Below are 26383 nucleotides of genomic sequence, written 5' to 3' on the forward strand. Positions count from 1 at the left end.
GGCCACAAGTGGAAACCGAAAATCACTATTTACCTACTTATGGCCAATCTACTGGCCACAAGTAGGTAAACGAAATCCACTTTTGGCCAAGTTACTTTTCTACTAATGTAGCATGTTTACATAAATATAGCTATTTTATTTCTTTTAGTGAAAATGCCAAACGCCCTTAAGAATAATAAAATAATAAAAATATAAGAATACCAAAATTTCAGTATTCACCTTCAAAATTAAATTTAGCATTAAATGCCATATCCGAAGGAATGCCTGTGGCCACAGCCAGTCGTCAATTTAAAGTTCCGAGAACTACTTTGCGCAACAAAATATCCGGAAAGTCTCCAAGAGATTCAGTGCACTGTGGATTCGATTCTCACTTGTGAAAAGAAACTGAAGACCCCTTAGTTGAATGGATATTAAATTGTGCAAAGATGGGATTTCCAATTGATAAAGACGGGTTATTGAGTTCGGTACAAAAACTTGTTCGAGAGTCAAATATTAAAACTCCTTTTGTCAACGATCGTCCAGGAAAAAATGGTATTACAGCTTCCTTAACAGGCACAAGCAACTGTCCCAGAAAAAAGCAGAATACATTCACGGTAGAGGCGCAGTAACTGAAGAGAAAATACGTAAATGGTTCGACGAGGTTCGTATGAATTTAAGCGATATGAGTGCTACCAGTGTTTTAGATCATCCAAAAAGGATTTACAATATGGATGAAACATGTTTTTGTTTAGCCCCAAAAAGTGGTACTGTAATTAGACCGCGAGGAAAAAACATCTATGATGAACGAACCTCATCAGATAAGGAAAATGTAACCACGCTTTTCACAGTAAATGCAGAAGGAAAATTGGCTCCTCCTTTGACACTTTTTAAATATGATCGGATTCCGGATACGATCTAGCTTCAGGCTCTTCTTCAGAAGAACATGAAGACTGGGAGGAAAGTGGTAGTAGTGGAGACGATGTTGACTTCATGGAACTAGAACCAGAAAATATTCAAATGTACGATACCGATGATCTGAAATTGGGAGACTTTGTGCTTGCCAGATTTAAACAACTGGGTAAAAGATCGACGACAACATATAAATATGTTACCAAAATTATAGATATCCTTTCATCAGAAGAGTATGAGATACAATGTTTCAAAAGTGTCAATGAAGAAAAAACTGTGTTTTGTCCTATAGAAAATGACGTTTGCAGTATAGATAAAGGCGATATTTTGGGAAAACTACCCGAGCCTATTGTCCAGGAACAAGGAAGAAAATTTAAGGCTATTTTTCCAGGACAATTAGACATTTATGAACAAATATGAAATCATAAGTACTATTTATAAAAGTTTTAATTATTATTTTCAATACTTTTTACTTATTTGTGTTACCATAAATTTATTTTGTTTTAGATATTTTTGTAGTTCAATAAATATTTAAGCACAAATCAACTTGTATCTCTATTTTTATTTAGTTCTTGGGTGGCCAAAAGTGGGGAAAGTGTATGGCCAAAAGTAGAAACACATGGCCAAAAGTAGGGATTTTTGTTGTTCAAAATATAAAACATTATAATAATTTCAGTATGAATTGAATCTTTATGATCAGTTGATCTCCTAGCAGAGCAGATTCGAAAGTCAAAATGGCATTGAGCGGAAAGATTTTATTCAAATCCTACATGTTTCTCAATAGAAAAATAATAAAGAAAGTTCTTAGGGTGGCCATAAGTGGTGCCTCTACCCTACATTGAGAAAACATAATGTGGAAAAATGTTATGTGGAATGTATTTCAAAAATTAAGCGGGAGTTAGAGGGCAATTTTTTGTATATTATCGTGGATGAAACGACAGATGTATGCGGCAGGTATATAGCTAATTTAATGATTGGAATTTTGAACGAAAATTTTGCGAGAAAACCTTATTTAGTTGCCGTTAAAGAATTGGAAAAAACAAACAATTTAACAATAAGTCGATTTATACAAGATAGTTTGACAAACCTCTTTTTACCCAACGCTATACCAGTGAATAAAATAGTTTTAATGCTTTCAGATGCTGCGGCATATATGTTAAAAGCTGCTGTTAATTTAAAGATATTTTATCCTAATTTAATTCATTGCACTTGTGTAGCCCACGGGGTAAATAGAATTGCTGAAGAAATAAGAAATCTGTTTCCGTTGGTAAATAATTTTATAAATTTTATGAAAAAAGTTTTTGTAAAGGCTCCGTTGAGGGTGCAAATATATAAAGAAAGGTTTCCCGGTGTCCCTTTGCCACCTAAACCAGTAATTACAAGGTGGGGAACCTGGCTCGAAGCAGTTTTTTTTACTTTGAACACTGCAATGAAATAGAATTAGTTATGTCAGAATTTGATGATGATATTTCCGAAGCCATTCGAGAAGCAAAAAAAATATTAAAAAATCCCAAATTGAAACGATATAGTTAGGCGCCATGGTATTATTCAAAAACTTAGTCGATGGGTAATTAAAGCTAATATTGCACAATTCATCCCTAATCCTTATTTATTATTGCATTAATAATATTATCTCCACTTGTGACTAACCAGTGAAAGCTAGACTCTTTGCTGTTGATTTAATTATTTTTGTTAAGGAGATAAATAATAAAACTCTACAGAAAGTGTTATGGTATCTCGAATCATGGATAATTTCTACTGGTTTTTAATTATCAACCACAAAATCAAAATCTATGTTATTGTCACAAAAAAAAAGAAAGAAGTAATATCACTTCATAATTAAAACTGTTTAAATAATGCATTGTTTGCTTGTGTGAGTCAATTTTAAACTAAGTAGTAGAAATAAATGATATACTTACAATCTATATATCCATAGATTGTGAGTAAGTCTGTAATTAATTTCTACTACCCAGTTTTAAAACTGTTTAATAAAGAATTAAAATATGTTACTAAAACTAAATTTTTATGCATGACATTTTACAACAGATTATCCTAGAATCACCACATTCATGATCTAAAAAGTACGTGTTAATGTGCACTTAACAATATAAAAACTGTTGCACATAACACTTGGGGAGTAGATAGTAAAACTCTGACTCTTATGTACAAGTCATTGAACAGATCCAAATTCGATTTCGCCTGTATTATTTACGATTCAGCAAAACCAATTTGATAAAACAACTCGATCGAATACAAAATAGTGCTTTACGAACCATACTAGGTGAATTTTATACTACCCCTATTGAAAGTTTATAATGTGTATCTGGAGAACTCCCCTGTAATTTCGAAGAAAACAAATTTTACTAATATACGGAACTATTACAGGCAAATCCTATGAATTCTGTTAACTACTACGTAAATTCAGACCATTTTAGGAATATTTTACCAAGACATGCTAGGCTTGACCTTCGTTTTATGAAATTGTCAATAGATACTCAATGAACTTGAATTCAAATTTCCAGATACCTATTGTGTTGTTAAATATCAACACTGTTTCTGCTTGGACTGTTTTTATCCCAACCACAATAAGAAACTCTCCATACAAAAAAAAAGCAGATAACCATCGCAAAGCATATGCGTCTATATATGCATTTATATTCTTTGCTAGAAGTATTATACATCTAGATGTAAAATATATAACCAAGAATTTAGTAATCAATTGTTGGCAGACCAATGGAATCAATCAACATCCAAACTACGAGAAGTAAAACATTCGATATTACCTTGGGAACTAACCTCAAATAAGCGTTTACATGAAACCATTCTATCTTGTCTGAGAATAGACATCACCCATAAACATCTGCAGGAGAGTGAATTAAAATCACAGTGCTATGTATGTGATATTGTGCTCAGTGTTCGCCATATTTGTCTGGAATGTCCTTTAAGGTTGAGGCATAAATAAATAAAAAAAAATCTTCAGGAAAGTATTGGGAAAAAAACATTGGCCTTTCCATTTCAGTTACTTCGTCTATTTCATGCATATATTCATGTATAAAAATAACATTTTCCCTCCATGTGAAATCTTCTTTTTTAGTCAATTCATTTTTTTTAAGTAGTAAGTCTCTTAATTTTCTTACAAATATTCCATTTTTTTTCAGCTTTTTCTGTCGATTCTTGGTTTTCTGAAAGTTTTTTTCTCAAATATAGTCTGTTTATTTTCTGACTATTTATTTTACCCCAACTAAGAGAAAAGAATTTCGTCCATATTGTTACAACACAGATAAAAAATAAGTTTAAAATTACATTCAATTGTTACAATGTCTGACTACCAGCCATAATCTTCAGAACCATCACTAATCAATATTTATATGGCGGAGCAATCATCTATCAATTGTGGGAGTTCTTCCTGCGATAATGGGTGTTAATGTGCTTACTTTTTGTTCACGGAGTCCACAGCATAGACGAATATCTACGTTCTTAGACGTCTGAAATATCAGGAAGAACTTTTCAAAATCTATTTTTTTCACGTTACCTTAAAAACAGATTAGTGTTGTCTAACAAATGAAGCACTACAAATTCAGACAAATTGTTTTGATAGGCGTTAACCTTATCAGTGCAGAAATGCAAGAATTTTGTTAATAGCTTTAAACAATTTAATTACAAACGTTATATAATTTTACTACTATCAAGTAGAGGGCAACACGTATTTTATAAGCAACCTGTATGATGTAAGGGACTAACAATGACAGTTAAAACTGGTGATATTGTTTTTCAATATATACAAAATAATTTAGGAGTTGATGTATACGTATGTCTACATGGTGACCGAAAGATTTAAGTCCATTTTGGTATCCTATTTTGATAAAGGTTCTCGGCATCACATGAAGGATTACATTGTTGGTTATGTTGTATTTCGACTTCTTAAAGCTGCCAACCATTTCTATATTTTATCGGATGTGTTCATTATAGCACTATTTTTACAAAAATTCGTTTACACATTTCAAAGTTTGTTTTAGATTATGGATAAGCATAATAAAATCTTCAATTTGGATCTACCTAATAGACTCTTATTTTATATCAATACCTGATAGATCTTGTAGCTATTTTATGTTTCTTTTAAAAAACTGTTTTAAGTTAATTAATTTCTAGTGCGTATTAATTACAGCAACACTAAAAATGTACGATATTTTGCTCATTAAAACAATTTTTAAGTATCTTGTACTAAAAAGTTTTTGTTTGATCTTTACAATGGAATAGAACGATTAACTGATTTCCCTAAGTTCATTTTGCTAGCTTAAATAGTTTTTTTTAATCTATTAAAAGAATGACAATGCCCCCAATTTATTCTTATATAAGGGTTCCAAACAAAATTAAAAAATTAACTACTGGAGCTCATATAAGGCAAGACCTCTTTTTGTGTCCCTATTCATTGGAGTACAGTGTAGATTAAACACTCTTTTTGTAACTTTCATGCATAATTCATGGTGTGTTTGAATAACAAAATGTTCATTGAAAATTCTTTAAATAGACACAGATTAATAATCAGTTACAATGTTAGACACACACCTGCATTTATATTGTCATAAAAAGTGTGTTTTTACGACAATTCCTCAATATTACATAAACCAATCAAATTTTACAATTTATTACTTTTATTTACAAAACTCATGGGTGTGTAATCAATTGGGCACGTGTGTATATTGAAAGTTAAAAGTAAATTTCTTTATCAATTTTAATGTATAGTTCGGTCTTTTTTTAACAGTAATTATAAGTTGTAAGGTACTAACCATGTTGGTTGCACTGTTTTGAAATCCACGATTGACTTAGGATCGTGAGGAGGTCAATCTTAGCTAAAGCATCTCTTTTTCACACATCACAAGGGAGATCAAAGCATAACACAAATATTTGACAATTGGCAGACTTGTCTATATGTTATAGCAAAACCTGTATACGATGATTGAAACAATAAAAAAAAAATGACTGAAGGTGTAAACAAAATGGCTGAAGGTATAAAGGTATAAGGGGGGCTAAAGGATTTTATATTAACGAAAAAATGTCCTAATTAAACACTTAACTTCTCATACTGTTTTCGATGTTGGGCTGCTGGATGAAAAGTTGACAATGTTGTCGGTGTTATTTCCGTATTAGGTTCATTAGATGGTGGAGCTTGGTGACTGTATTAAGTTCTTACCCAAGGTTTTCGACACAGAAAAGCACTTAAGTGTCCTCGCTCTATAAAAATACCTAAATTTCAGAGAATAAAAACATTTTCATAGAGATAAGTTTATTAAAGTTGAAGGGAGTCTCAAGGGAAGGGAAGTCTGAAGGTAGTTCAAGAGCCGAGCTCTTGAAAACAAGCAAGACATTAACAATCCCTGTACTAATAGAATTATTTAATAGATGTCTCCATAATAGCAAGATCACTAAAGACTGGAACGAGAGTCTAGTAATACTCTTACACAAAAAAGGGGACAAATGTGATCTACAGAATTATAGACCTACATCGTTGCTCAGTCAAGTATACAAACTATTTATGAGAATTATTAACAACCGGTTAACCTACAAAATGGACAATTACCAACTGGTTGAACAGGCTGGCTTCCGCAAAGGATATAGTACATCAGACCATCTGCTGACAATGAGAACATTGATAGAGAAGGCAAATGAATACCAACTACCCGTATTTCTTGCCTTCGTCGACTATGAAAAGGCGTTTGATAGTATCGAGATGTGGGCCATAGAACAAGCTAATAAAAATTGTAGAATAGATTCGAGATATAGGCAACTAATACATAATATATATGAAAATGCAACTATGATAATACAACTAGACGAAAATACAAATCCCATCCCCATTAAGAGAGGAGTGAGACAAGGAGACGTAATATCGCTAAAACTTTTCAACCTAGAAGACGTCTTCAAAACTACAAATTGGTCAACCTATAGCATTAACGTTAATGGCAACAAGTTAAACCACCTCAGATTCGCTGACGACATAGTGATTATAGCGAGCACATTCGAGGAACTGCAAATTATGATAGGGGAAGTAGCAGCCAGCTCCCAATATGTCGGCCTAAAAATGAATATGAAAAAAACAAAAATAATGACAAACACAGATGAAGAACCGCAAAATACCCCAATACTTGAGAAGCAAAGTGTTTCAACCAATGCATCCTTCCTATCATGACATATGGATGTCAAACCTGGACCCTAACCAAGGCAAACATGAATAAACTAGCCACAACAGAAAGAACAATGGAAAGAGCAATGTTAGGTATACGACTGTCAGATAAAAAGAGGAACGACTGGGTAAGATCGAAAACAAAAGTCGAGGACATAGTAACAAAAATTGCCAAACTTAAATGGAGCTTCGCGGGTCACACTGCTAGACAAAAAGACCAACCTTGGAATACTACAATACAACATTGGAGACCTTACGAAAGTAAACGACCAAGAGGAAGACCACAGATGAGATGGGTTGATGATATTAAAAGAATAGCCGGAATAAATTGGAAATATGTTGCTCAGGATAGAGACCGATGAAAGGAGTTTGGAGAGGCCTATGTCCAAACATGGACGACAGAAGGCTAAGAAGAAGAAGAAGGGAGTTTATAAAAAGACGTTTTAAAATAAAACTAATTTTGTTGCTATAACAACAAAGATTTTGTTGCTGCAGTGATAGTTAGTGACGGACAGGGCATGTCCTTTTCAGAACGGAATATTTAAACATTAGTAGTTTCCAGTAGTAGGGATATCGTTAATAATTAATTTATAAATGGATATTGAAATGTCGACATACCAGAGCTATCGAAAAGTTAGCAGGCAAAAAAAATTATAAAGTGGAAGTTGAGCGCCAGTTATTTTAATTTTTAGAATAAAAACTAAACAATAAACAAAAATAAAGGATCATTTTATTAATACAAATTATTTAAAAGCAGGAAAAGAGCATAATTGATATAAAGTTTTTGGCGTATCTATCATTTAATGTTGTTTTGTTTTATTTGCATAGTTAATCCATTGCATAGAGAACGTAGATTAGTTCTCATGTTTCGTAATAAATTTAAAATATGTGATATAAAGGGTGTTTTTTTAGAGGTATAGATCTTTGAAATGGAATAAAACAAAGATATTTTTTTTAAATTGACACGAGATTGCCTTTATTCGAAAGATAACCTTTTGGCATTATAAATTAAATATGAATTCTGACATATGACTGCAACGGCCGGCTCTGAAGTTGTCTAATCTGGAGGTCCAATTTTCGATGACTTTTTTCAACATTTATGGCCGTATATCGGCGATAACGCGGTAAATTTTGTCCTCCAAGTAGTCAATCGTTTTAGGCTTATCGATGTAGACTAGCGACCTCAAATATTTCTACAGAAAATAGCCTACCGGTGTTAATTTGCACGATATTGGAGCCCACTTCACGGGTCTCAAACGTGAAACTCTGCAGTTATCAAACGTTTTCTTTAATAAATCAATTGTGGGACAAGCTGTGCGACATGTTGCGACGCCTTGTTGAAACATCAGCTGCTGCATATCATGGTTGTTCAATTAAGAAATGAAAAAGTCAGTAGTTATGACTCTATAGCGATCACCATTGACTGTATCGTTCTGGCCAGCATTGTTTTTGAAGAAGTACGGGTCAATAATTCCACCAGCCCATAAAGCACACCAAACAGTAAGTTTGTCTAGATGTAACGGTTTCTCAACATTCACTTCAGGATTATCTTCAGTCCAAATATGGCAATTTTGTTTGTTGACTAGCCATTCAACCAAAAGTGAGCTTCGTCGCTAAACAAAATTCGCTTATGATAGTCGGGATCAACGAGAATCTCGTTTTGGGCCCATTCACCGCATCTACGCATTGATAGATGATTGTGTAGCTTCAATCCTGCACGAGTTAGATTTTGTAAGCATGCTTACCAAGATCTTTCCAAAATCTTCCATAAAGTAGATAGACACATATCCAACTGCCGTGCACGATGATGGATAGACTGATTCAGGTATTCCTCTATACTACGCTCTACAGCAACAATAACTTCTTTTGTACGCACTGTACGACATATCTGTGGATGCGTATTATTATTTAGAATAAACGTGGTGCCAAAGGTTAATCGAATTAATTGCTCTGGTGGACTATTATGTTGACCATAAAATAAACGTAGTGTGCGATACGTATTTCGAACAGAACCATAATTTTTAAAATAAATTTTTACAATTTGGCAACATTGTTCAGGCGTCAAGCCTATTTATGCTGACATATCAAACCAAACTTAACCATAATCACTTGACAGCTGTTAAAATGGCCTACGGTTAAAAAAGTTTTGCCAACTTACATTTCTATACATCAAAAAAATGCACCCGTTATTTGATATGATATCTGATATATTTTATTTGATTATTTTGTAAAGTGATGATACTGAATATAATTAATATGAAATTTAACTACTTTATTTGATATTATAGTTTTAATAACATGGTCTGTATTATTTTCAGTTTAAAAGTTTGGTTCATAACTGACCTATTGTTCCTAATTTCTGATTGGTAATTTTGCCACTTTATGAAATGACCCTAAAATTATGCTACTGGATTTTTTATATATTGACCATATTCTTGCATTTGTTTAGTATTCAGATACTTTCTCGTTTTCGCATGTTTATTTGAATTTTTGATTGAACACTACAATAGTTTAATATATGATCCCATAGATGGTTAGCCATATATTAATTTTATGCAATTCAAAATAGCGTTACCAGTTTTGAAAAGCTTTGACATTAAAAAATTTAGTACACCTTTTCTCCTATTTACCTCTTTTCCGATGTTAACCAGCAGGGCTACATGAAAGCGATATGTGGATGAATATGGATATAATATGATGTCAGAGACAGAATAGGTTGTTTTCCTGTTGCCTGGAAGGCAACATTCACCGTTGCAGGACCGTAATGAGAGAAGCGTCATGCCCGAGGCACTGTCAGTTACACATGACTCTATTATAGCTACACTTTAAAAATTGAATAGTTCATTGTTCAATGTAAAATAAGAAGTAGAAAGTTATAACAAATATAAAAAATACGTACTAAAAGCTGGGAGGATATCTAAAAATTGATTTCTTTCAAAGATGGTTAAAATTTAGTTTATTAAAAACAGTGAACATAAAAACGTTAATAAAAATAGATCTTTTGTTAAATATTAGGCTGCTTATTAGAATTTTCGGAAAGTTCATATTCTTTTGCCGATATCTGCTCTTAATTAAATGCAACCACACTCGGCTCGTAGCGAAAAGACCTGCCTTCTTTCTTAAACCATATTTTCCGGAAAAATCTTTACTTTTTGTTGCAATTTGCCATTACTTTACACATTACCCTATTGATGGTTAAAACTTAAGTGGTATAGAATCCAGGCAAAACAATATTCTTTCAAACAAAAAAAAAATATTGGTTTGTTTGTGTAGACACTTCAATAAATCCAGATGTGAAGTATACCAGTGTCGTAGTACAACACATACACACATCACACACCAGTACATATTTTAAACACCAATTAAATAAATTATAATATGCGTTGGAGAAGTATTTTAAATCTGTTTTGGTATTAATTCAGCTTAGATGTTGTTAAATATAAATAATGCCACGAAATAATTTTAAAAATCGAGAGAATGGATATTTTCTAAAAAAAAATTGTTTATTTTGTTATTAATATAAAAATTACAATACAATAAATACACTGCAACATAATTTAATATAATAATCCAATATAAATTAAAATGTAATATTCATAAGTATTTAAAACTGTCAATATACAATAACTTACTTTACGAAGATAAAAATAAAAAACCAACAACTCGGATTATGTTGTAAATTTTTATTTTATTTTAAAATTTATGTTTTTTGCGTATATTACATATATTTAATAAGATTAACGTGAGGTTTTTAAATATTTCAAAAATTAAAAAAGAAATTCATAATTGGGATTCGAACTCACAACCACCAGCGCCAGCGTATGAACCAAACACGTAAAGGATTTGCCAATTAGACATGACACTAACGGATTTCAAAATTGACAGTTCTCGGTAAAACAGTGATTATTTTGAAATGTACAAAAGCCTAAAATAATTATAAACGTTTAATTTTAAATAATACAAAACATATCACATAAATAATAATATTAATACATATTATATTATATATATAATAATATATATATAATATTAAATACAAAAGGAACATTTTTATTCTCGAGAGAGGAAGAGAGAGAAAATATATCTTGTCTCTCTCTTACTCATTATGTTACATATGTAATGGTTTCACAGATTCACTCTCATGCAAATTTCCAACGCCGACCGTGCGTATAGAAGTATAACTTCAAAATACTTGGCTAATGCTAGTGTTTGGTCGAAACGTAACGTCAAAAAGTAAAGAACGTTTTGGCATAAAACATTATAAACAAACGATATCACCATAAAATTGTATTTACAAAGTTACAGTACCTTAGGATATTTTTCAATGTAGTTGCCTTTATTGTTAAGGCATTTGTTGTATCGTGGAATCAGTTTTTCGATGCCGGTGTGCCAATTTTCTACCCCCAAACGCCTGATCCAGGATCACTTTATTTTTGGACTTTTCGTCGTTTTCAAACTGCTTTCCATTTAAGAATTTCTTAAGTTTCAGGAACAGATAATAATAGGAAGGCGCCTGGGATGTTGGGGTAGGTGCTCGAAAATTTGCCATTAAAAATACCATCGCCGACAACAGGCCACGTCGATTATTCTGTATAGCACATTTTAGTATTTAAAGGGTTTCTTAATAGATTTCTGAATTTATTGTTTCGTCCCCATGCATAAACTCTACGTGAGTTAAACCCTTACATTTAAAAACTGAATCACACTACGTAGTTCACATTTGGCAAGATTTTGGCAATGGGCCCTGCCATTTAAATGTTATAGAACAAACACTTGTGACCAGACGGTAACGAGACTTGTTACATATATCTACATGTTCCGTATTAGGTACAAAATTCCCGTTTTTCAATTACTTCTTTTGCTATCCCGATATGCAAACTCTTCTAATTTTATTATTAAAATCTGATACATACAATACTAATGTGTATTTGTAAACGAAGAATTACAAATTGTTTTAAAAAACAAAAAATTACAAACCAAATACAAAAGTGGCACATTTCTACGTTGTAGTAAGAAAAGGAAATAGTGTGTGAAGATGCAGGTGTGTTTGTCCTTATACCTCGTTCTATTGCCTTTGTTTAGCGCACCAATCATAGGTCGCTGGTTTTGCCCCTAGAGAACTAGGTCCTTAGGGAACTAGGTTCACGTTTCTATAATTTTTTGAAGGACCGCCCAGAAAACTGGGACAAACGAAATTTTCGCAAATAAAGTTTTAACAAGTATATTTAAAAAATTACAACTACGTGTTTTGGACGAAGATAACTTGCCTACGACAGCTGCTTTACGACATTTACTCCTCTTGAATTTATGTCCAGAAAATCTAGAGAACTTGTCGGTGATACGATAGACACGAGTTGAGTAAAATTATTAATATTCCGACTGTGTTAAACTTTCCATAGTGCGACTAGCGCGAACAGGAGGTTCCCGCTCACTGAATTCTGGATTCGAACTGATCTCAACTCACCCCCTTAAATAACGCTGGGCCCATAACGATTTCTTAAAATTAAGAAATCGCCCCCTTGACCCTCGACCTATATGAAGGATCTGTTTACATTTCGCAATCGTCAATACTCCATTCATTGGTAAAATTACCTGAGTAGGTTGCTTGCATTGCTGCTTTGATTTTTTGGATGACTCAAACCGATAATTTGAAAATTACTAATAATCGTCTCATTGTTATGATTCTTTGACGACTTTAGAAGCTTATGTCTAGAAAGTTCTTATGATTACAAGTTATCGACGCCAGTACAGATTATTAAATGGTTCAAAAGAATTTTACAAATCTAAACCTTAAAACTAAGTGATATGATAATATGATACAAAATGGAATAAAAATATTAAATGTTGTTGTTGCGCAACAAATAGTTATTTTAAAATATTTTTTGGGATGTTTAAAAGCGTTTATTACCTACATTAGTACCGATGTGTCAATAAAAAATTGCAAATCATTTACCTGATAATGACCGCCAATATCAGGCACTGATCCAAAACAAATTGCAGACACTGGAAGAAGAAGAAACATCAACGCCAGAATTGACCATAGACCAGAAATGGCAAAATATAACGAACGCCATAGAAAGTACAGGAGTGCCACTGGAGGAGGAACATAGAACCGGTCAGTCTAGACAGTTTTATAAGGACCTAAAAACAATGAAGGGCAACACGACCAACAGCCCAAGATTTATAAAAGACGATGCAGGACAATTGCTCACAGACGACGAGGAGATAAGCCGCCACTGGAGAAAGTATTTTGAGCAACTCTTAAATACAGAAAAACCCACAACGACAGGGCAAAAAAGACAGTACCAGTTAGCCGAACCTGCAATACCAGAGCCCACACTAGCCGAAGTAAAGTCCGCAATTTCATCCCTAAAAAACCATAAAGCCACAGGCCCAGACGGCATACAGGCGGAACTACTAAAAAAAGGGGGAAAAGGCTCCACCTTGAGATATATCATCTTATAAGAGAAGTCTGGGAAAGAGAAGAAATACCGAAACACTGCCATGAAAGCCATATAGTACCTATCCTCAACAAGGGAGACAAACAAATAGGTCGGAACTATAGAGGAATATCGTTAATCAATACAACGTACAAATTTATATCCATAATACTATCTAGAAGGCTAACTACATACGCAGAGGAAATAATAGGCGACTACCAAAGCGGATTCAGACCGTGAAGGTTGACCATAGACCAGATATTCGTCCTACGTCAGGTGTTGAAAAAAAAACTGGGAATTCAACCGCGATGTACACCAAATCTTCGTGGACTTTAAACAAACTTACGATTCTGTTAGCAGAGAAGCATTGTGGGAGACCATGGTAAAAATGGGAGTACCTGAAAAGCTGGTACGATTAGCACAGGTGAGCACAGAGAACGCTTCCGCACGGATCAGAATTGGCAGCACCACGACGGAGGAATTCCTCATTGACACCAGGCTTAGACAAAGAGATCCTCTCGCCATCCTGCTATTTAATTTTGCACTGGAACATGCGATAAGGAAAGCTCAACCACAACTGACAAACGGATTTGCCGCCCAAGGATCAAAAATACTATTGGCGTTTGCGAATGACGTGGACACAATTGCACAATCCACCAGAGATGCAAAGGAAGTTTTTACCCTATTCGAAAACGGAGCCAAGGAAGTAGGTCTGAAGGTCAACGAGGGTAACACCAAGTACATGGTGATTACGAAGAACCCAAGACCAAGGGTTAGACAAAACGTACCAATCAATGAATACAACTTTGAAGTCGTCAAAGAATTCAAGTACCTGGGAACGATCATAACATCTGAAAATAAATAAAATAAAATTTTCGACGTATTTCGGTGTTAGGAATTTTGTCTCTAAGGCTTATATTTAACATGGTCCTCTCCATGTCCCGTTGAGTTACTCTTAATTGTTCTGCCATTTTTCTTGTTATTGCCATAGTTTCCAATCCATAAGTTGCAACTAGTAGTATACAAATGTCATAGGTTTTTCGTTTTAAGTGTATTGGGATTTTTCTGTCTTTTAAAATGAAGCTCAACTTACCAAAAGCAGGCCATGACAATTGTGTCCTTTTAATTTCTAGGGTTTGATTTTTCTTTTCGTTTTTAATTGCATGTCCTAGATATATATATATATATATATATATATATATATATATATATATATATATATATATATTGTTCTACCTTTTCTATATTGATGTTATCTATCGTGATGTTTTCTAGGCTGTTGCTTAATATCTTTGTTTTATCGAGATTCATTTTTAATCCTATTTGATTCGATTTGTAATTTAAATCGTGTAGCATTGATTTTAGTTCATGGATATCTGTGCTTATTAGTACTATGTCGTCTGCGAAACGCAAATGGTTAAGTTATACTCCATCTATTTTTAATCTCTTTTCGGTCCAATTTAGTTTTTTGAAGACATTTTCTTCAGATGAAAACATAGTACGCTACATTAAAGCAAACCGAATAAGATGGGCGGGCCACGTACTAAGATCGAGTGACGGAAGACTCCTGAACGCCACATTCTGGGAAAGGCCCGATGGCAGAAGGTCAGTTGGTCGCCCAAGAAAGAGATGGAAGGACGCAGTAGCCAGTGATCTACGCAAAATGGGAATGCAGCAATGGGAAATAGCTGCTCAGGTCAGACAACAATGGAGGGAAATAGTAAACGCGGCCAAGACTCACATAGAGTTGTACAGCTAAATGATGATGATGATGATGATGATGAAATCATTTGTGCCTTCTTTTAGGCTCTTTAAATGATTAGTAAATCATTAATAAAATATATCACTCAATAAACTTTTTTACTCGACAAAGTTGTTATCTCGATAAAAGTGGTATAATAAAACAATTGATGTATGTTGAGAGCCAAAGGGCTAAATAATAAAAACGTTCGCTGCTGTAAAAGAAATATCTTTAATGTAACAGTACATCATAATTCATAAAACTGCAATTATCTCAGCAAAAGGGATCATCAAACAAAATTTTCTATCATTTGTTTATAATGGATTATTGGTTTTTATATTATACCTACCTGTGTATCGCAATCTGTTGAGCAAATTTTATGGAGGTTTAATTAACTTTTTGACTTCGGGGGATCGTAAATCGGCCGATCAGGCAGAAGGCGGAAAATATAATCGTACCACTATGAGGGTTTCAATAACAGATGTAGAGAAAAATTTCAACGTCAGTGGATAGAATTTAACAAATTTTTAATTAAAATATCTATTCTATTATTTATTCGTTTCCCTTGGGGTCTTCATTTAAAAGCTATATAGACAAAAATCTGTCGATATAGCTTTATGGCATTATACACTTAACAAAATAACCTAACAAAAGGTAAAACTGTCGCCTACCACTCACATTTATTGTTATTTTCTCGACTAAATGCTTTATATATAAATGGTTTTTTCACTGTTATTACAGAAACCTATAAATGAAGAATCGGATGCGAGTATATGGCAATCTCGAGATATTGCGAATTTCCTGAGGGCAATATGAGATTTAAAGAAGAAACCGCTTTTGTCGGCCATTTATATTTAACTTCATTCGTAAAGCTTTACTATAGTCAAGTAAAATACGGGGCAATTCATTTTTTTCTTGCATGTGACATGGTTTAGGATCTATATTTCTAACGTTTTTAAGCGTACCAGAGCTTTATTTATTTACGACTGTTATGATTCAGATATAAGTACAAAAGTACAAGTATAGAAATAAAATACAAAGTGTTTTTTACCCAGATTTCAGTATCAGTCCCAAAATCTGAGTAACAATTATTTGCCTCTAAATATAAACTAGGTATACAGTAGTAAATAATAGACTGTAAAGGTTTCCATATCTCAGACCAAAAAGAGGGTTTTAGAGGCTATAACTTCGTTTTTCAATACCGTTTATACTAGCGTATACGTACCTGATGGTTGGTCCAATTTATTGTTTATAGCTCTACATAACAAGACAACAGCAAAAACCTGTACCGATAACAGAACCATCAGTTTATTAAGCCATTTATTGAAAAATTTTCTAAAGTTGTCCTGTCGATTTGCGGACTCACAGAATTGTAAAACAATTCTATGTTGTTTTCTTCTGTCTTATTTTGCAAGTATTTGTAATATGCCCTTTTCTTTTCAATTGTAACGAAAAAAATGACAAAAGTAGATAATAAAAACTTCCTCCATCAGTAATTAATGAAGACCACGTTGCTCAGTTTGGGAGCTTCATTAAGGGTGAGGATATAGATTTTAGAAAAGTGCAGATCCAAGACCGATAGATAAACGATAGAAAATAGTTAGATAACAAAATATAACAGTTTGACAAAGAAAAATAAGAAACACGGAATACAGCTAGACTGCTAAACAAAATGGGCGCCAATGAGTTTTAATCTGAAACTCATGAAGGGACTTAAGATTAAAAAAATTAAACAAACATTGCTCTCAAAGACATGAAAAAAACATACATTAGAAAACATATCAAAGAATGATCAAAGCAAATCATAAAAATCGGCATATTTACCCATAAGCTGTAAAACAGGTTGTATTTTCAATAAGATACTTCAAAAGATTTATAATGTCTCTACAATATTATCAAAATAAAATAATAAAATAGAATAAAACAGAATAAAAACGTATGTTTATGAAACTTTTAAATTTAAACAAACATGAACTTATTAAAAAACAAACAATAAACATCGCTGTCAATATTCTTATAATTAAAACAGATTGCAGCATTTAAATACCTGAAATAAACTTCACACACACTTTAATTTAATTAAAACTCTAACATCTCAACACAAAAATCTAATTCGAAATCAATAGCCATTATTTCGTTTATCTTAAAATTATGTTAAAAAAAAACAGCAATTTCGTCCAAAAAAAAAAACGAATAGAACAGACTAGGAACATGTACAAAGAATGGAAGCAAATTATCTAAACCGAAAACTAAGTTTGAATATCTGAATTAGAGTTATTAAATTTGGTCGGTCCTTCTGGATGGAGTTGAAGCCTGGACATTAAAATTAAATACCATGAAACGGCTAGAAGCCTTTGAAATGTGCAAATTGAACAGTATTAAACATTATAAATAGAGAGTTAGAAATAACTTATAACGATTAAGACAATAAAGAACTCGTCCCTAGACTACATAATAAAAAATGACAAATGTAACCTGCTACGAATAATAATTAAAGGGAAGATAGAGGGCCGAAGTGGAGTATCCAGAAGAGCCATGTCATGGCTTCGAAACATCAGAACTTTGACGAGGATGAACGTTCAACAATTACTAAAAGTGGCGCAGAATGGAGATCATTTTGATGTAGTGATGGTAAACCTCCGTCAATGGAGTGCACTAGAAAAAGAAGGTAAAGATAAAAATAAAACAGACAAAAAAGAAGCAGACAAAAGTGCACGGAGTCTACCAGCGAGCAAGGTCAGTGAAATAGTGGGTGAATGCGCTCCTTGAAACTTGATTTGAAACCGTGGATCAAGGTGAAAATATTGTGTCCATGATCGTGTCTAGTTAGAATCAAGATAAGCGATGCAGTGTATTGAAGTTCCAAAAACCAACAATTCTTGTTTGTAAATAGTTAGTAAACTTAACTTAAACCTAGCACACATTAGGCTAAAACAATCGTACCTATTTTCACGTCCGTGGTGCGATTTAGGCAACTGTCATGTATTAGTTAATTAGGAAAAATATAGTGGTTTTGGGATGGTCTACCCAACAATTTCTCCTAGTTTCTAAGCGAGATGTGAAAAAATAGATTATCTTACAGTCATATTTGATGTAAAAAATCTTTTTCCTTGTATTCCTCCTACAGAAACTTCTGTTATGTTAAAAAACGTTTTAGACAATAATATTACAAATCCAATCATTACATACGAAATTTTATATCTTCTTGAAATATTCGTAAACCAGGACTAAGTACTTTAAATTTATTAATCAAATATATACAAATTAAAAGTGCAGGACTTATAATGGGTAATGCTCTAACTCCATTGCTATCAGATATTTTTATGAATCATCTAGAAACAAAGATTTTACAACATCCCTTATTCAAACAGGTTTTTATATTGGTGGAGGTATGTTTACAGGAACTAACAGGCAACTTGACCAATCCGCATCGTATATTAATCCATAGTCATATTGAATTTACAATAGAAACAGAACAGAAATAATCCTAAATTTTCTAGATTTAGAAATTATCAGACTTAAAAACATACATGAGTTCTCTTTATTTCATAATACTACCCATACTGACAGGATTATACACAATTCATCATCCCATCCCTTACAACATATATTGGAAGCCTACCATAGCACATTACATAAATTTATAGAAATTCCCATCTCAAAAAGCAACTTCTAGATAGAATGAAAAATCATTAAGCAAATAGCAGTAAACAATGCTTACAACGAACAAACTATAATCAAAATTTGAAATCGAAAACTACCTAAGAAAGCCTTGAAATTAGTATTTTCACCACCAGAGAAAAACCCAGTACCTTCTGCTCAATTACTTATACAGGTAAGCTATCAAAAAAATAGCAACACAAAAAAAAGACAGAAAGAACAAACTTAAATAAGGCGACTAACTAAAAACTTACATCGGTCAAACTGATAGAACTTTTAACAAACGTGCAGCAGCACATAAGGGCTTTCAATAATAGAAAAACAGATTCTACGTACGCACTTTACCTTCTAGACCATAGTCATTCTTTTCATGACGAATTTCAAATTCTTCACATTCAAAATAAAGGCCTTACTTAAGCTTTCTTTATTAGAATCTATGGAAAGTAACAAATTAAAATATACAGACATAATTCTGAATGAGCAACTTGAGATAAACAGTCTCCTCTCCCCTCCTCAACTTATACAGTTACATACTATAAAGTGTAAACGCATACCAAAAATAGATCACTTGAGAAAGGTACTCTGTCGAAACAGCTGTAGTGATAAAAAAAATTTAAAATAAATTTTGTGGAAGTTTTGAAAATAAAAGGTTTTAGTGTTTTATTGATAAAATATCTTACACTTACATTTAATATCATTTATCAGATAAAAATTGTAATTTTTACTTATTCTGCAGTCGATCATAACTCCTGATTGATTAGCCATTTTTTATTTAACAAAAAAGTATCCTTATTTATGAAACATTCTTAGTTACCTTTGTTATAGTCTATTTAGTTTGAAATCGCAACTGACGTCGTATTGTTGAATAATCAAACATTTATTCAAAACAAAATATTTGCCTTTGATAAAGTTAACGTATTTAAAATGTTTCGTTTTTTTTTCAGCTTGCGAATGCAATCAACATGCGCGCCGTTGCAGATTTAATATGGAGCTGTACAAGTTGTCTGGCAGAGTGTCCGGCGGCGTTTGCCTGAAATGTCGTCATTACACCGCCGGAAGACACTGTCACTATTGCCGCGAAGGATTTTACAGGGATCCCAACAGAGCGATTACGCATCGCAGAGCATGTAAACGTGAGTACTAACTCTTCTTCTTAATTACAGATTTACTGAAGCGTTTACGGCTTTGTGAATTACCCACACCGGATTGTAGAGATTTGATAAACCACCGGACAACTTACTGCCGCACATGCTACGGACATAACGTTTCCTTATTTTTCTTAAGATGCCATTTTAACACAGGACAAAATCATTAAAGTGTTCATATTAAGACCTCGTCTTGATTACCTCGATCTCCTGTATGGGTTTGGTTATTTCCTTTATTTAGTATTAACATATTTATCTGTCTCTGTTTTGTCAGACCATAGCGTCGATATTTTGTTTTGTTTTGGTTTTTTGTATTAAAATTTGAATTCTCTTATATTTAAACCCGTTATTGATTGACTTTCCATTTTAAGAAAGTTACAGTAAATGTTATGAAAATATAAAAAGCCGATGGGAGCATTTTTACCAAGGGAAAATAACTCCACCTTAACCAACAGCAGAATGGACTGGGTTAGCTTTAGACAGAACTTAAGTGACAGAATTAATCTAAATATATCAATCATAACTAACGAACAACTTGATAAAGAAGCAGAGAAAGTAACCATAAATATAAAACAAGCGCCATGGAACAATACCAAATAACATATAAGAAGAACCACAGGTTAAAATTGTCCCAAAGAAATTCGAGAACTGGCACAAAAAAAGAAAACCTAGGAAAACATGAAAAAGACAGAACTGCAGAAAATAAAAATCTATTAAACAACCTAACCCCACAGGTGAAAAGAGAAATAGATATTATCAAAAATGAATCAATAAACTCACACCTAAACGATCTGACAGACGACCAAACCACTGACTACTCGTTTTTGAAATGTACAAAAAGAATAAATAGACAAATGCAATATATTTCGCTGATTAGAAAAGAAGACCTTGGCACGTGACAAAAACAAAACGCAAACATATTTACTTCATACTTAGAGAATCTATTTCACAATTATGAAATGGAAAATAGCCGTCAAGCCGAAAATGATGATGATGAGAGTACTGAACACGCTGTGAACAATACTGATCAAAGACTACTAAAGCTATTACACCTGAAGAAGTAACAAAAAGTAATCAAAAACAATATCAATTTCAAAAAGATTCCGGGATTTGATTTAATAACAGGAGAAATCCTACACTTTAAAAAAATTACCTAGGAAGGCCACCGTAGAGCTTACAAACCTAACTTGTAAAACAACTGAACTAATCATGATTCCCAAACCAGGAAACCAGTAAATAAAGTAGAATTGTACAGACCAATATTGTTGCTACCAATTCTCTCCTAATTATTTGAGAAGATGTTGCTAATAAGAATACAACCTACACTCGATCACAAAGAAATTATTCCTTCCCATCAATTTGGATTTCGTAATAAACACTCAGAAATAGACCAAATACATCGCATAACAAATATTATAGAGATATCACGAAAAGAGAATAAAATATGCTTAGGTATTTTCCTAGATACTTTAGATATCTAGATAGTTGGAATGACTGCAGGGTTAAAAGTGACGAGAAAATTTTGACCACAATGGAACTTTTACGAAAAAGCTTTACCTCTCGTCCTATATTGTGCAGTAGAAGTCTGTCATTGATCACACATCTTAGAGTATTGAAGTGCTACGTCTGGTCCGCTCTGTTCTATGGGTGTGAAACCTGGAAAACAAATTAAAAAATCTTAATAAATTGAAGTGCTTGAGTTGTGGTGTTACCGTCGGATGCTCAAAATCCTGTGCACAGTTCACATCTCTAACGAGCGTGTGCTATAGACCATGCACAAAGCGCGAGAATTGATGAAAATCATCAAAATAAGAAAGGTCCAATACTTCGGTCATATAATGAGAGAACCTAAATATCGTTTACTCCGGTTGATAATTTAGGGCAAAATCGAAGGAAAACGCTGGGACTGAAAAAAAAAACTGTCCTGGCTACGTAACATTAGACAATGGACAGGTCCAATGGTCGAGTAATTGTTTCATCTAGCTGCCGACCCAGAAATATTTCATCAGCATGTTAATACGACAATGGCCAACGCTTAAAAAAAACACGACACACAAAGCAAAAGAAGATATTTCTAGATATAGCAAAAGTATTCAATAAGATGTGGCACAAAGGCTTGTTACTAAAACTCAAAATAAATCTTTGCATGCACTATGTCTTGCAAGACAGTCACATTTGGAAGATAGAAGTTTTACAGTTAAACAGGAAGGCGAATATTTAGAACTACGACCAATCAAAGCAGGAATCCCAAAGGGTAGTATTTTAAGACCCATACTATATTTACTATATATGTATGACATTATATACTTGTGACAGTAAACTAAAATTAGAATAGAAAATGCTCGGGAAAACTTCCTCAAAATGAGAAGAGTGCTTAGTACAAGAGATTTAAAGTTTGAGCTAAGAGTTGGTTGGCAAAGTGCTACGTTTTCTCGACTTTCTTATATAGAATCAAAGCTTAAATCATCAGTTAAAAAGCTGGAATGATTCGAAGTTATGGGTATATAGAAGAATTCTAAAAATATCGTTACAGATTACGCCAGAAACTGAGAGGGTGGTACGGATATAATATATCAAATGAACTTTTCACAGCAGCAATCACTAAAGTCGAAATACCTATGATGATTGCCGACCTCCGTCGCGGTGATGGCAGGTGAAGAAGAAGATTGCACCCATTGTTTTAATTATTTCTTTTTTTAAAAGATCGTACGGCCTCTTTCATTTCTGCTCTTAAAATTGAAGCTTCATTAATGTCAGGTAACAGTTTTTCGTAGTATTGTCTCCATACTTCAGAAAATTGTTGTGACACCTGTTATTGTTTCTCCATTCTTAATTATAATTTGTATTGTAACATGTCAAAAAGTTGCTACATTGCATTTTGTAAGAATTCCGTGTATTTTACTGGATTTTATAAAAAGAATCAGTATATAGGTTTAATTTTTGTAAGTATTTCTCAAGAAATCACTTTTTGCCGTACTAATAAAATTTTGTTTTATTGTTAGCACCTAGAGTCTAGAAACACCTGTTTGACCACTCACACAATCTCTTTAAAGCTTCTACCGAAGTCACTAAAGATACTGATTCTGTCTCAGTATTTCTGTTACAGTATTTTTTGTATGTAAAGAAAGGCATACCTTTTCAATTCCATTTTCTTCGGCTTTTATCAAGATGTCAACGACTGTTCTACGTGTGCTTGAGACCCCTATTATGGGTAAGATCTTTTTCTGTGCCTTTTGTTTCTTTATATTTGTATCTTATATTTCTTCGCATATTTGGTTTTGTATATTGTCATTTAATTTGAGTCCTAATTTGGAATCCAAGTTTGTTCTAATTGGGAAATCAAGTTCTTCTTAATTTATAGGCGGCCTTTATCCTAATATTGTGGCTCTTCTTATCCTAATTTGAGGCTCCTCACTTTCTAGTTGGTCCTAGTTAGAGACGATCATCCTAATTTGGAGGCTACTTTTATCCTAGTATAGAGCCCCCTTTTGTATCACAATTTGGACGGAAGCCCTCTTTTATTGAAGCTTCGGTACCTAGACCTAGACCTAGACCACCACCCAATTAATATTATTAAAATAATATGTAAATGATTGTGAGTAAATTCTTTTTATATTAAAACCAAGTCAAGTCATGCTACTTTCAAGTTAGGAAAAAATGATCTAATTATGGAGACTAAATTGGTTTACGTGATTACGAAATTTTAATATTTAAAATCTTTTATTATATATTATTATATTATATATTATTGATACATTATTTAATTGCATGATTTTTATTTTCAACAGTTAATCCATTGCAGAGAGGATGTAGCTTAGTGAAGACCGTTCTCATATTTTTTATAAGATGTTATAACTTTATTGATATTTGATTGCTTTATTTAATTACTTAGTAATATCTATGATTTTGGAAATATATGTTGATATAGTGAATTTCACCATTTTTAATTTTTATAATAATTGTACTTCTTTTTTTGTTTCATGAATATACCATTTGTATTTTTTAGGATTTAAATATTTAAAAACATTGGCGCCCTTTTTTAAGACATATTCTTTTCCTTGTTCTTTTTATTGTTTTGTGCTCAACCTTCTTCTGTTTTTTACCTCTATGAACGACCCCGCTCATAGTCTAAAAAGGACTAAGCAACTGTGCATTCGAGCATATCAGCGTTCTAGGTTTACTGTATGGTCAGTATTAGTGGTTTGAATTCTCTAGAGAAATACTTAACTTTGTTGTAAACTTCGCCTGGTCTACTGCTGTTTGCATGCTCTTCAAGTTCTTCGCATTCTCGTTTAATATGCATAGTTTTGTCTTCCTTACAAGCCTTTGGTATTTCTTTGTCTAGAATTTGCCTTTCTTCTCAACCTATTGTTTATATCTTCGAGAGTCTATTAGGTCAATTGTTCTTTTCGTCATCTAGTCCTTCTTTTTGATTGATATTAGTTTTATTGGTGTAGGTGGCAGGGCTGGTCCATGACCGATCAAAGTTCACAAAGTTTTAGAGTGTATGTGTATGCATTTAGAGCTGCTGAATTTGAATTTCAAACTTGCTTTTGCGTTGAAAATAACGGGAATTTGTAATAAACAATTTATTTGTTGTAACAATACACCATGGTTCCGAAAAGAAATAAAAGAAAAATGTAAAGAGAAACGAGTGGCCTACATGAAGTACAAAACGTCAAATACCCCAGAATCCTGAGACACCTATAAAAGAATACGAAATGAAACAAAGCAGTTGGTAAGAAGCACGAAAAATGAACACTGGGAACAGTTTATAAAAAGGATGGAAAGCTTACAAAAGTTTACAAAAAGTTTAATGGCCGAGGCAGAAGACGACCTCCAAAGATTAACACACATCTTCAATACAACAGCCAAGAAATACAATATGATAACATCTAAATACCCACTACGATGTAAAATCGAATTTGATGGGAAAATAATAAAGCAGGAAGCAAGGTTTAGATATCTGGGAATAGATATAACTAGTTACGGAGATATTGAAGAAGAAGTACGACAACAAAGCTTAAAAGCAAGTAAAGCTGTAGGATCTCTTAATGACACGATCTGGAAGAACAAACACCTAAGATAAGACACAAAAACAAGAATCTATAAAGCAGCAATTAGACCTATATTAACATACACGGCGGAGACAAGACCTGACACATCTAAAACGAGACGACTACAAGAAACAACAGAGATGAAAATACTCCGACGAATATCAGGAAAAAATCTGTTGGATAGGGGGAGAAGCGAAAACATAAGAAGAGCATGCAACATAAAAGACATAAATGGATGGGTGACAAAACGAAAACAGGAGTGGAATGAAGACATTAGTAGAATGGCAGAGGATAGGATAGTACGAATAGCACGAGATAAGTCACCAAATGGACGAAGAAGTATTGGCAGACCAAGAAAAAGATGGTGCGACAATTTAAACAATTTAGGAGGCTGATATTGAAGAAGAAACAGGCTTTAAAGCCTACATACAAGAAGAAAGAAGAATAATTAGTTTCTTTACAAAATGATGTTTTTTAAACATTGATCCAAAAACTAGAACCGGAGATATTGCAAAATTACGTCATTCAGGCGATTGTTCACTTGTAACTCGGCTGTATTGTGAGTAAAATATATTTATAAGACCTCAAATTAAAGGAAAAACTACCAGCTTTAAAACTAAACCTTATTTATACTCAAAATATTATTTTTTATAACAAAGTTATAACAACAATAGAAATCATAAGATTTCTTACTTGAAGAAACTAAGCAAACGAAACTAGAGCAACTGCATATGTCGCTCTGATGATACGCTTAGAATGAAAGATCAGAATACGCTCAAGTGGCCACCTTTCTACTTATATGTCAAGAACATACATTTAGAACGTATATTCTATGTGTTTAATGAAAGTATGGAAAATAACATACTAATTTGAATTTGTGCATTATTTTCCAAAAACATAAACCTAATCGAAAGAAAATAATCGAAAAATAAATTAAAAATTCTGCAAGCATTCGGAAAGGTGTTTTTTACACAAACAAACTGTTTAATTAAATTAGTAATTTTTTTAAACCCGGAAACTTTTGGATGGAAAACACAAAATAATTTATTATCACCCAAAAAATTATATGTATTCTTACCCCATTTGGAAGACTACCCCCTTAGTTGCACTGATGGAACGTGTTCGAAAAAATATCTATGTTTGTCAGTTGGAGTCTCGTGTATTTATTATTGCAAAAGTGACAAACAAAAAACAAAAATTGTTAAAATATTTATAACGAGGTCAATAAAGAAGAACTTCAAAAAGACACTAGTTTCAACAGTGAAATGGTT

The 26383-nt window shown here is 33.0% G+C and overlaps 1 protein-coding gene across 2 annotated transcripts in view; it reads left to right on the forward strand.

Annotated features, from left to right (window-relative positions):
* The window catches only part of LOC140445775 (netrin-1-like), an 879901-nt gene that overhangs the window by 579464 nt on the left and 274054 nt on the right, over positions 1-26383 (forward strand). For both annotated transcript variants that reach the window (XM_072538112.1, XM_072538113.1), the window contains exon 2: positions 19855-20043. In XM_072538112.1, coding sequence (XP_072394213.1) covers positions 19855-20043 — 189 coding nt within the window. The remainder of the gene's footprint in view (positions 1-19854; positions 20044-26383) is intronic.

Source organism: Diabrotica undecimpunctata, chromosome 7, assembly GCF_040954645.1.
Source record: "Diabrotica undecimpunctata isolate CICGRU chromosome 7, icDiaUnde3, whole genome shotgun sequence".
NCBI classification, from domain to species: domain Eukaryota; kingdom Metazoa; phylum Arthropoda; class Insecta; order Coleoptera; family Chrysomelidae; genus Diabrotica; species Diabrotica undecimpunctata.